Consider the following 13,433-nt stretch of genomic DNA (forward strand, 5'->3'; position numbering starts at 1 on the left):
GGCCTCTGGGAAGAAGTCATTGGCCAGTGCCCAGACAATACCCTCTCCCTCTCTAGTGGGCACATGGCCTTTGCTTTTTTGGATTTTCTATAAACTCCTATAATGCATTTAATTTCTATGGAGTTTAATCTCGCATTTGTGTTTATTTATGTGGTTTCATTATTTCCTCTCCCCAGTTAGATGATAAGCTTTTTGAGGATGGTTTGCCTGACTCTTCTGTCTCCTTAAAGACAACAACACTGAGAAATATTTGAAATTTTGAAATTCAATGAAAACCACTGAAAGTATGAAGATATTTAATATCAAAGGACTTCCATAAATCGACAGGGAGAAAACAAACAAACAAGGGGAGAAGAGGGCAAGGGCTGTGCGGAGCAGGATGTGTATTGATCATCTGTCACCCTCTCTGCCGATCATCTCCTGGCTTATGGGGTATGGGTTTTGTTAGCGAGGCCTTTGTTACCTCATGGCATGAAAGTGGTCTCTGATATTTTCTTTTAGTCCTTTTTATAGTATTTCTTTTATTCATAATTTAAAAAAGAAATCTGTCTAGTATTGGTTTTGTTTTTAGTGTGGTTGACTGTTTTCCCCCTACGTGAAGATTTAATTGTTTTAAAATCTTTTATTGAATGACTCATTCTTTCTTTCCTGATCTAAAAAGCTCTCTTTGGACTCTAGTCTGTTGATCTAGTTATCTTTTTTTGTACCAGTGACAGTATCACCATGTAATTCCAATTTCTTTATAACATATAAGCTGCTGCTTTTTTATCTTCTTCTTCATACATTTTGTAGGCTATTCCTGCATATTTTCTCTACCAAATACCAGCTGGCCAGGTTTTGTTTAAAAACTCTCTTGGAATTTGAATAGATTGCATTACATCGGTAGGTTCATTTGAAGGGAACTGACATCTTCACAACACCTAAGAACATGGTATCTTCACGTCGTGTATTCTTCCTAATGTCCTTCAGAAGAGTTTTAATGTTTTGATCACGTAGGTCTTACGCATTTTTTGTTAAGTCTGTTTCTAGGTACTTGATGCATTTTTATTGATATTGCAAGTGGGATCTTTCATTTTTTAATTAGTCTTTTGTGGTACGTGGGAAAACTCTTGAGGTTTGCGTATTAATCATTTGATTTTGGATTCACTTACTGAATTGTCATTTTACTTGACATTAAAATTCTAGTCGATGCTCTTGCACTTTTAGGTTTGGCATCATCTCCTATGCACATGCGTTTTGTCTCTTTCCAATACTTCACTTTTCTTATTAAATTGATTAGGACCTCCTCAACAATGATGAATAGTAACAGTAATAACAGGCATCCTACTCTTGTTCTTGAACTTAAAACAAAGCTGCTGCGTTGTTTCCGGTAGATACTTTTATTTTCTTTTTCTACTTCTAAGAGCTTTTATTAGGGACTAACTGCTGAACGTTATCCAAAGCAGCCAATGAAACACATTGCCAGCTCCCTGCAAGATCCTAACTTAGGGAGTATGGAAGAAGAGTCAAAGGGTATTCAACAAATTCCTGTCCTCAAGAAAGTTATCACCTTACCTAGAAGGGAACAAATAAAGATTTAGAGATAGTGGTCATTGTGATGAATAATTGTGATGTCGCTTTCTTCCTAAAACAGTTCCGTGCCGCAAGAACACCTGTGGGCAATAATGGAGGAAAGCCAAGGTAAATATTAGTCTGACAGTTTTTAAAGTAGGATTTTACAACTAGAGGAGCTTCTTCCTGGAGGTGGCCTGAAGTGACCTCTGAAAATGGTGCGCTACTCATTTGACCCAGAAAACCCCACAAAATCATGCAAATCAAGAGTTTTAAATATTCATGTTCACTTTGAGAACACTTGGGAAACAGCCAGGCCAAAAGGGTATGCATATCTGAAAAGCCACCAAGCAGCTAAAGGATGTCACTTTGCAGAAGCAATGTGTGCCATTCTGTCCTTACAATGGTGGAGTTGGTAGGAGTGCCCAGGCCAAAGACTGGGGCTGGGTGCAGGTTGGTGCCCCCAAAAGAGTGCTGCGTTTTTGCTGCACATGCTTAAAACTGCAGAGAGCAGTGCTGAACTTAAGGGTTGGGGTGCAGACTCTCTGGGCATTGAGCACATCCAGGTGAGCAAAGCTCCCAAGATGCAGCGCAGAGTTTACGGCGCTCATGGTGGATTAACGCCCACAAGGGCTCTCAGGCCTGCCGCACTGAGATGCTCCTCCCTGAAAAAGAGCAGATTGGTCCTGAACCAGAAGAAGAAGATGCATAGAAAAGAAAAGAAAAGAAAAGTCCCATAAGGAACTGAAGCAAGAAAAACTTGAAAGTAAATTTATCATAAAATAAATGCTTAGAAAAGTTAAAAAAAAGAAAAAGAAAAGAAAGAACTAGAGGAGAACTTAGAACTCTACCTCAGTCTCATTTTACAGTGAGGAAACCGCTAAGTTTGGAAAGAACACTTGTTAACTCTGATGCTTTGCCTGGACTTTGCAAAATGAGCTCCGTAGCCAAAGCTGATAGAGAGTGTGACTAGCACAGGTGCATCTGCTGCCACTGGTCCTTTAAGGAAACAGGGAGCAAAGGGGGAGGTCTTGGTTGTACTTGTTCCTGCTGGTGGTGGAGCTCTGGGGAAGGGACAGGGAAAGCCACGTGGCCTTAGGGTAAAGGCTCTGGTCTCCTTCAAGGCTGACGGAATGTAGACTATATGAGTCCTTCCTGTAAGGTGGCAGGAAAATTTCCCTTCCCCTCCTCCTGGTTTTCAGGCCCCTACTCTCTCTATTCCCTTTATCCCAACTTCATAGAGTTTTAACTGGGCAAGACCTTACGCAGTAGTTTGTCTTTTCTTTTTTTTTTTTTTTAATAATAAGGAAACAGAGAGGAGGAAGGGAAATATCTTGCTCCATGGCCACATTGCTAGTGTCAGAAAGAAGATGGTGCCTTTCCAGCTGGGGGTCTCTCCATTGATTACCCCGTGCTTGGACTGTGAGCTACACTTTATGTCAGAACTCAGTACACACGTACCACACAGACATAAGTCGTTTCTAAAACAGACTCATTATGCACTCTGATTTTTTTCTATTCTGTTTCAGTCAAAAAGAATACTTTGTAGTCTAGTGCTGGTTGTGACTTGTAAACTGATTTCACAACTCACTCAGCGGTGACAGCCTGCAGTACGGAAGTCAGCAAGCTAGCTAACTTAGCTAACTGCTATTTGGACTCAGGCATTTAGTTGTGTGATTTAACTTATAGGATAAAGCAGCTAGAAAGTTAAAAGCACCTTCTTACCCTCACCCCCACCCCCAGCAAAGGGTGTATGTGGGACTAAGTCTAAATGGGACAGATGTGAAATGCTTCTGGAGAGAGCAAACTGCTTCTGCCCAGTGTGGCTGTGCAGTTTTTCCCCAATGCACTTCAGGGCGCTTGGCCAAGGGCCAGGAAAGTGCTTCAGGCTGAAAATCCCACCTGTACTCCATGCCAGACCACCCACAGAGGTCACCCCAGAGACATGGCAGGGACATTTTAAACAGACACAGAGAACCCCTGGAAGCCCAGTGTGCAAAGAATCATTTCCAAGGTCCCAGGTCTACAGTGACTTTGCCTCTGAGTATGGACCCAGTTACCCATTTAATCCTAATAAGGCGAGGGACAAATCACTAATTGTTGGTATGCGTTTTCCTCCAAGGGGCTTTCTCTCGCGACTCCTGAATAAGGACCGACCGGTGGAAAGCCAGATGGAGGTAAATTTCAGGAGGATCAAGCACTGTGGTGGGAAAAAGTGGGGGACAGGCAGGATTCATGTTTCCCTCTCTGTTTTCTAGGAGGGCGGTTTCTGGAGCTGGCTGCGGGGTGCACATGGCCCTTTGAAAAAAGAAGAGGCACAGCATCTGCAAAACATGGGTTCCTCTGATGAGGAGGAGCCTTCAGACATGTAAATAACTGGGAGTTATTTAGAATTCCTGTCTAAAAGGGGGAAATAATGAATAGTTTCATTGTTCCTTTCAAGAGTAAAAGCTTTGACCTTCTTTTTCTCTCCCCAGAACAAAGGAGGGAGTCTCCTATGACACCCTGGAATCAGTAGTAACAGAAAGTGACACCTGATCCTCCTGCTGAGTGAACCAGGTTACTAATAAATTGTTTTTCTCTACTGAAATGTGTACGTTTGTAACCACCTCTAGCCATGAGGGAAAGAATTAAAATGTAAATAGGTAAATATATATACACACAAATAGCACGAGCCATAAGCAAGAAAAGCAAGGCTGAAGCAGGACTCCCGGGGTAGCCAGCACTTCCTCAAGCAGCAGTGTGGTCAAACAAGGGTGAAAAGGGACTCCTCTCCCCCATGTTCCCCAATATAGTCTGTCCCCGAGAACTGGAAGATACATCATCATCCAGGGGTGTGGGTTATTAAGTCAAATAACAATTTATCCTGGTGCTCTGGCCCCTGGCTCACCAAGCGCCAGTTATGTACAACATACTTGACCCCCATTGTGGCCCCCCATCATCAGGTCTTAGGGCTGTCAGAATATTTGGATCCCTGAGCATGCCTTTACGGTGAGGCCTGTCTTCTCCCCTGAGATCTTAAACTTGCACAAACCTGTGCCCTGTCTTGGTGTAACGGGTTCTCCATCCTTACAAGCTAGTAGAAAGTTCACAGTTAAGGGAAGAAAGTCATTTCAGATTAAGACTCTAATTAGATAGAAGTCATTAAGAAAATAAGTAATTTAGTAATGTCAGCTAAATTAATAAAAGCTTATATTCATCTTTCAGTCAAAGGTTGAGTATACAATAGCAAGCTAACATAAAAAATTGAGGAATCCCTAAGGCTCGGCCCCTTACAATGTAACCTAACACACAGGCAAACACACACAGGAGACTTCCAGCCAAGATGGAGGCCTAGAGTGACACGCTCCATCTCTCTCCACAACTAAGAAGGAATACAACTACCACAAAACCAGAAATAACCAGAAGTTCCAGAAAATAAATGGAAGTCCAACGTAGGAAGTTATAAAGAAGTGGTGCTCATCCAGAAGGGTAGGAGGTGTGAAGCTGGGGTGGAGAGGTCAAACTGTGCTGGTGGTGGCAGCAACGGCGATGATGGTGGGACGGTGGTAAGCATAGACACCTGTATTTAAGGGGAGGCGAAAAGCACCTGGAGAGCACCCCTAGCTGTAGACCAGACCTATCAGCCACTGTTAATATAAGAGAATGGTTTGCGTGACATCAGTGTAACCTGACAGCCAAGGAGAGTGGACTGGAATACATATGCGTGAACTGGAATGCACATGCATGAACAATGATGACCTCACTGCACTAGTCAGTGGGGGTGGTAGAAGCCACTGAGTGAGCACACCTACTGTTGAACGGCCGTCACTTTCACAATGACTGAGCAAGTAGAGCAACGAATCTGCATCAAATATTGCATTAAGCTTGAACATTCCTCCTGGAAACTCTCTGGATGCTTCAGAAGGCCACAGCTAAGGGTGACTGGTGACTGGCAGCAACTCCCGGCTTTTCCCAAAGCTAAAATCACCTTTGAAAGGGAAGAGATTTCAGACTGTAGATGATATTCAGGAAAATACGATGGGGCAGCTGGTGGTAACTGGGAGAACTGTGTGAGGTCCCCAGGTGTCTACTTTGAAGGACACCTAGGCTTGTCTTATGTACAATGTTATTTGTATCTTGCATCTTCCTCAATGAATGTCTCTATTTTTCATATTACATGGCTGGATACCTTCTGGACAGACCTTGTATCCAACTTTCAGCATCAAGTCTGTGTACCTGCTTAGACAGTCCTTTCTTCCCTCCATATGTTGTCACTTGGGAATGTCCATTGGTTATAGCCATAAAACTTCCCTGCCTATCCCAAGCTGGTGACCTTTCCCTTCTCTGTATATATGTGGCATTTTTACCTTGTATTCTAGAATCTCACTTAATCAAAAAATAAATATGGCAATTTTAATACTTTGGGAAAAACAATGTTTCTCCCAAACCAAAACCAAAGGTAAGAACCACTGAACAATATTAATGCACAATATTAAAAAAATAATCCTTATGGCATTTCCTCCACATTTGACTAAATAATTAATTTCTCTCCATCAAATGGAAGAATCACAAGCTTCAGATAGTATTCAGACCTCAGTCTGAATCCTAACCACACGACACCAGACAAGTGACTTAGCTCAAGTCTCCTTGATTATACACCATGACCAAGTGGAATTTATTCCTGGAATTCACTGACAGTTCAACATACAAAAATCATTCAGTGGAACATAGCACATAATAAAATGAAGGGAAAAAGACATCTGAGCATCTCAATTGATACAGAAAAGACACATGACTAAATCCAGTATCCTTTCATGATAAAAAAACACTCAAGAAAAATAGAAGGAAACGTTCTCAACTTAATAAGCCCTTATTTTAAAAACCCACAGTAAACATCATATTCAATGGTTACAGACTGAAAACTTTTCCCTAAGACTAGGGAAAAGACAAGGATACCTGCTTTCAACACTTCTAATCAATATAATACTAAAATTTCAGCCAGAGCAATTAAGCAAGTAAATAAAAGTATACAAAATAGAAAAGAAGTAAAAATCATTTGTTTGTGATGACATGATCTTCTATGTAGACAACCCTATTTCACAAGAAACTGTTAAAACTAATAAATTCACCAAAGTTGCAGGATATAGAAATCAACGAATAAAAAACACTTGCATTTCCACACACTAGCAAAGAAGACTACAAAGAGGAAATTAAGTAAACAATACATTTACAATAGCATCAAAAAGAGGAAAACACATGGGAATAAATTTAGCCAAGACTGAAATATTTATAGGTGGAAAATTACAAAATACTGCTGAAAGAAAATTAAGAAATTAAAGAAGTCCTAAATAAATGAAAAGACACCCCATATTCATGGATTTAAAAATTAATATTGTTACGATGACAATACTACCCAAAGCAATCTACAGAATCAATGCAATTCCTATCAAAATCCCAATGGTGCTTTTTACAGAAGTAAAAAAACCTATTCTGAAATTCAAACAGAATCTCAATGGACCCCAAATAGCCAAAACTACGTTGAATTTCCTGATTTCAATTTACAGCAAAGCTACAGTAATCATCAGTTTGGTGCTCAGATAAGGACAGAAATAGAAAGCAATAGAGAGTCCACAAATAAATGCAAAGGAACAAATATTACATGATTGGATTTCTATGAGGTACTTACTAGTCCAATTCATAGAGACAGGAAAAATAGTAGGTACCAGGGGTTGGGAGAGAAGGTAATAGATAGAAGTAATAAAAGTAGACATCCTTATCTTTTTCCTGATCTTAGGGGGAAAGTTGAGGTACCACTACATACCTATGAGAATGGCTAAAAATCAAGACTGAAAAAAACAAGTGTTGGAATTAATGTGGAAGAACTGGAACTATTATAAACTGCTGGTGAGAATGTAAAATGATACAACTATTTTAGAAGACAGTCTGACAATTTGTTAAACAGTTAAACATACATCTACCATAAGATCTAGACATTCCACTCCTAATTATTTACCCAAAAGAAATGCAAACTTAAGTCCATTCAAAGACTGGTATATAAATGTTCATAGTAGTTTTCTATGTAAATGCCAAAAACTAAAAGCAACCCATGTATCCATCAGCAAGTGGGTGTGTAAAGTATGGTAACTATAGTTAATAATATTATACTGCAGATTTGTAAATTGCTAAGAGAACAGATCTCAAAGGTCCTCATCACAAGAAAAAAAAATTGACTATATATGCTGACAGATGTTACCTAGATTTAGTATAGTCATCTTGCAACATATACATATACCAAATCTAAAAATGTGTTGTACATCTGAAACCAATGTGATGTTTTATATGTCAATTATACCTCATATAAAACAAAAACAGGTGAATGGATAAACAGATTATGGCATATGCACACAGCACAATGCTACTACGGACCAATAAAAAGGAATACTGTTGGACACACATGATGCAGATAAATATCAAAATAATTTTGCTGAGTATAAGACAAACAAAAAGGATATGTAAGAGTACACATTCTAAGATTCCATTTGTATAAAATTCCAGAAAATCCAAACTCATCTATAGTGGCAGAAAGCAGTTAGAGGTTCCCTGGGAACAAGACAAGCAGGAGGAGGCATTACCAAAAGGCACGAAGAAACTTTGGAGGAATGCAATCTCAACTGTAGTGATGGTTTCTCAGGTATATACATTTGTCAAAACTTATCAGACCATATACTTTAAACATGTGCAATTTATTGTCAATTATACCTAATTTTAAAAAGGCTGCAAAATTAAAAACAAAAGGAAGTCAATAAATATAGGCAAACATAAAAATGCTACTTGTGTTGAAAATCAAGAAGTCAAAAAAAAAAAAACCAACCCGAAAACTAAGAACAATGAGAACTGCAGGGACAAAAAAGAGGGCGGGGATATAAACACAAATAAAAGGAAACTGGTAATAAGAGAGAATCACTAAGTGTAGTTAGATAATTAAAGGAGACCTGGCTGAAAACAGACAATGTTCCCACCTTTTGAGGGTGTGTGTGTGTGTGTACGTGCCTGGGCACACCAGAGTCATGGGTAGAGCACTGGAATGGGAGTCCAATCCTGGTCTGTCACCAACTACTCGGTGACTTTGGACATGTTTATTCACGGGTCTGGGCATGAGTATCTGTCCTTTCACAGACAGTTAAATTTCCATAGTCAAGTGAACAGAGATGGGATGAAAGAAGGGAAGGCATCAAAATGAATATTACAATTTGGTTGGGTGGAGAGTTCAGCTTCTCAAGGACTTTGCTCCTGTCATTATTCCCCCCGTCTCTCCAGCATCATTAATTATTCTGTTTACTGGTTCAGTCAAAGCAAGATATAAAACTTCTCCAAAAATGGGGGAAAATGTTGACTCTCAACACCCCCTTCAAACCACAGCCTTATTGCTCCCCTTTACTTATTACGAAGTTCTGAGCTCTTCATACTTGCTGTCTCACTCCTCCCGCTCTCTGGCAGCAAGTTTCTGTTCCCCCTAAAACTACACATCAAGGTCACCACCAATGACCCACACATTCTCAGGTCCAACGGTCAATTCCCAGCCCAGAACCATATGGCACAGCTACCTTACTCCTCTTCAAACATGTTTCTCACTTGAATTCTGTGGCTCCTTCTTGTCATCCTTTGCTGAATCTGCCTCCTCCTCTGACCTCTAAATGTGAGCAACCCACAGTTCGGACCTAAAAATATCTTCCTACAAGGAGGTAACCTGGTGAGCTCAACCAACCCCCTGGCTTTAAATACTATCTATATGCTAACAATTCAATCTCTCCAAAAGTCCCCTTCCACACTCCAGAGTCATATTTCCAACTGTCAAAATCTCCCATTAGATGTATAATGAACACTTCAAACTTCATATATTTAAAGTTACTTTTTTCTATTTCTTGATTTTAGAGAAAGAGAAGAAGGGGGAGAGACAGACAGACAGACAGACAGACATCGATTTGTTGTTCTCCTCATTTACACATTTGCTGGTTGCTTCTTGTATGTGCCCTAACCAGGGACCAAACTCACATCCTTGGCAAATCGGCACAATGCTCTAAACGACTGAATACCTGGCCAGGGCATAAACTCCATATATTTAAAAACAAAACTTTTACATCTAGAGCCTACCCAAATCTGCTCATCCCCAAGTTTTTTCTACCTCAGAATGGAATACCGTTTATACCATCCAGATGCTTTACACTTCCTCACATATCATCTGCAAGCTCTACCTTCAAAATACATCCAGGACGGTCCTACTTTCATGACCTCTACTATTACCATTCTAGTCTAACCCACCCTTCACCTTTCACTGATAAAGCATATCCTAAAGGATTGCCTCACTTCCTCTCCCAACTGCTGACAGTCCACTTTCCACACAGGGACCAGAGTGGCAGTTTCTAAAAATTTACATTATATCACTCAGAAAATTTCAATGACTGCCATCACACTTAAAATAAACTCCAAGGTCTTTACCAAGGCCCTTCACAACATCTCGAAACTCATCTCCTCTTCTACTCTTCCTCTGTCCATTTTGCTCCAGCTACACTGGCTTCTTTGTTATTTCTCAACACACTAAGCATACTTCTTTCTCAAGGCCTCTGCCCCTTCTAATTTCTCTGCCTGGGATTTTCTCCCCCTAGATATTCACAACACTCCCATATTTCATTCTGGTCTCTGCTCAAATGTCAACTCCTCAAAGGGACCTTCCCCCACAACCCTATCTAAAACAGCCACCAGCCTGCCTCTGCCCTCCTCAGTGTCCCTGCTCTAAACCCTTACTCAGTTTCAATTTTCTTAATAGCACTTATTGGTATCTAACATATATCTACTCACTTGTCTGTCTATATCCCAACAACTGAGTCAACTCCTTGGGAAGTCAATGCCTAACTTCAAGTAGGCATGCAATTAATATTTGATGAATAAACAAATGAAGAGTACCTTCAAGAATCAAGACAGCTCTAGAAAGAAACATTAGAACCATTTTATCCAAATGATCTGACCACAAGGGTAATATTCTTGGACTTTATCCTTCAGGCAATAAATCTCACAGGCATGGAAGGGAAAACATGACATCACTGGAAAACATCAACATGGCAGCGGGATACAAAACAGACTAGAGATAAGAAAAGATTAAAGACAGAGAGATCAGTTAGAAGATAACTATAATAACCTGAGCACAAGGTAATAATGTCTGTATTTCCCTATTAGGATGGTAATGATAGGAAGAGAAAGGACAGACAGGAGAGACACTTGGAGATGACTGACAGGACTTAAAAACCATCAGTGTAAGAGATGTCAAGGTTGACAGGCAAAATAGAATAAAAAGAAAGAAGTCAAAAAAGTCAATTTGAGAAAAGAACAGGACAAATTTGATCTGGAAGAAAGTTGAAGATGCTTGGAAGGACAATCAGAGGACATTTATAGGTCAATGCTGAAGGAATAAATTTGGGAGCCCTGCTCACAGAAATGAAACTTAAACCTGCAACAGTAAATCAAGTGTCTTAAAGTAGATAAAATTTTCCCAGAAACCTCAGAGTACAGCATGCCAGCAGCAATATTTAAGAAATATATGCCTCGCCCTGGCAGGAGTGCTCAGGGGGTTGAGCGCTGGACTGCAAATAAAAGGTCACCTGTTTAATTCCCAGTCAGGGCACATGCCTGGGTTGCCAGAGAAGTCCCCACTTGGGGGCCTGTGAGAGGCGGCCAATCGATTCTGTCGCACAGATATTTCTCTCCCTTTCTCCCTCCCTTCCCTTCTCTCTAAAAAGTAAAATAAATAAAATCTTAAAAAAAAGAAAATATATGCCTATAAGGAACAGGAAGAGGTAACAATGAAGAAATAAAGAATCACTGAGTTATAAGGTAATAACCAGAGGTCGTATGTCTACTGCGCCTTCATCACAAGGACTGAGTCCATATCCAGATTCTATCACTTAATTAACTACAGTAGGAGAGGCCAATGACTTGATTTATCTAGTTTCAGTTTCACCATTTATCAACATAAACAAATTCCTGGCAAGGTAGCTCAGTTGGTTACAGCGTCATCCAGATACAGCAAGGTTGGGGGTTCGATTCCCAGTCATGTCACATACAAGTATCAACCAACGAGGCCCTGGCCAGGTAGCACAGTTCGTTGCAGTACTGTTCAGGTACACCAAGGTTGCAGTTGAGTCTGCAGTCAGAGAACATCCAAGAAAACAACCAATGGCCCTGGCTGCTGTGGCTCAGTTGGTTGGATCGTCATCCCATACAATGGGATGGGTTACATACCTAGGTCGCAAGTTCAATCCCCGGGTGGGGAGCCTACAAGAGGGAAGCAATCGATGTTTCTCTCTCTCTCTGCCTTCCTCTTTCTCAAAGCAATGAAAAAATGTCCTCTGGTGAGGAAAGAAAGGAGGAAAGGAGGAAAGGAGACAGGAATAAGTAAGAAGAACAACAAATCGAAAATTCTTTCTCTGAAATCAATAAAAATTTTTAAAACGAAGATGTATGTGCATTAGTTGCTATTTTAACAACAATGTAACACTTTACAAGAAAATAGTATTTTACAGTTTCTAAATTAGTTTTAGCTTATCTCATCTAATGCCACAACCACCCTGTGAAGATCTTGTTATCCACCTCCTATAGCTGAGGAAACAAGGCTAAGAAAGATTGAGTCTCAGTTTATGAGTGGGAGAACTAGCATGGTATATAACCTAGGTCTTCTGCACATGGTATAGTGGCAAAGAACACAGGCTCTCAAGCCAGACTTCTTGGGTTCAACTCCAGCTCCACCATTTGCTAGCTGTGACTGGAAGCAAATGATTTATATATTAGAGATATTACTCTTCACAAAGGGATATTTATCTTCCTTAGACAGAAATAAGAAACCACAGAGAAATTCTGAGGTGAAGAGCATGTGAGATGCTTTGGTTTTTTTCAAGAAAGAAAATAATCTACTAAGAGTAATGTGGGCAGGGCAGTTTTCAACTGTGGTCTGCAAATGTGTTATTGAATCCCCATACACAACCGAAACAAGTTCCTACCTGGTAAGCCTCCTTGTAAATTTGTTTGAGGAGTTTATCTACATTCAATTATTAAAGTCACTGGATTATAGTCATCACTAAGGTCTCTTATAACTATAAGATGATATGATTTTATTCTTTACTTTTTTTTTTTTTTTTTTTTTAGTCTTACCCACCAAACAAGTTTGAACTTTCCCTCCTCTGGGTCTCTCAGTATTTTGTTAGTGCCTCTCTATGACAGTACACATTCTTCAATATAAACACAAAGTCCATTGGTTTAATACTGGTTAAATGTGCAGTGATTTAATAATACAAATATATGAAAATTACATGGAGCTTTGGTTTCCAGACATTTCATGGCAGCTATCACTTGATGATTATTCATCCCTGCAGTACTAAGCAATATACATTGATGGTCTTCCTATTAAAGAACATTCATATAGACATTTTTTAAGAGGACACAAAATTTAAAATAAGAAAAAATACAGGGGGAAAGAATGAAACAACTGTAATAGAAACACAATTTTTAAAATGTTAAAAAAATACAGAAAACGATTAATTTTTACAATATCTTACGTAAACTAAATGCATGTAAAAAAAAAAAAAAAAAAACTTACCCCGATACAGCTGAAACAACAAAGCTTGGAACAACGAGGACACAGGCGGGCATCCTGCAATTTCTCCATACAAATGAAACGTCGGAAAACCTCAGCAATGCTCTGAAAGTAATAAAAGATGTAAAGTCCACCAGATTAGGTTACTGAATCAAGAGGAAAAAGCATGCTTAAAATAATTCACTTGATAAAATTTTACTTTTAACTTTATTCCATATCAGGACTTGGTCAGTCCAAGGTCCAGGGTACCTGAGTACAT

The 13,433-nt window shown here is 39.7% G+C and overlaps 1 protein-coding gene and 1 long non-coding RNA gene across 4 annotated transcripts in view; one reads left to right on the top strand and one right to left on the bottom strand.

Moving 5' to 3' along the window:
- The window catches only part of LOC149998022 (SKA complex subunit 2), a 78,313-nt gene that overhangs the window by 43,845 nt on the left and 21,035 nt on the right, over positions 1-13,433 (bottom strand). Inside the window, exon 4 of one of the 3 annotated variants that reach the window (XM_090257716.1) lies at positions 13,178-13,231. The exons of the other annotated variants lie outside the window; for them this stretch is intronic. Within the exon in view, the coding sequence (XP_090113842.1) occupies positions 13,178-13,231 (54 nt within the window). The remainder of the gene's footprint in view (positions 1-13,177; positions 13,232-13,433) is intronic. 3 annotated transcript variants of the gene reach the window in all.
- LOC149998024 (uncharacterized) lies at positions 1,612-4,135 on the top strand. Its single transcript, XR_016507248.1, has 3 exons — positions 1,612-1,680; positions 3,674-3,728; positions 3,810-4,135. It is a non-coding gene; the product is annotated as an uncharacterized LOC149998024 (long non-coding RNA).

This window comes from Furipterus horrens, unplaced genomic scaffold (genome assembly GCF_987537825.1).
Source record: "Furipterus horrens unplaced genomic scaffold, mFurHor1.1.pri manual_scaffold_11, whole genome shotgun sequence".
Lineage (NCBI taxonomy): Eukaryota > Metazoa > Chordata > Mammalia > Chiroptera > Furipteridae > Furipterus > Furipterus horrens.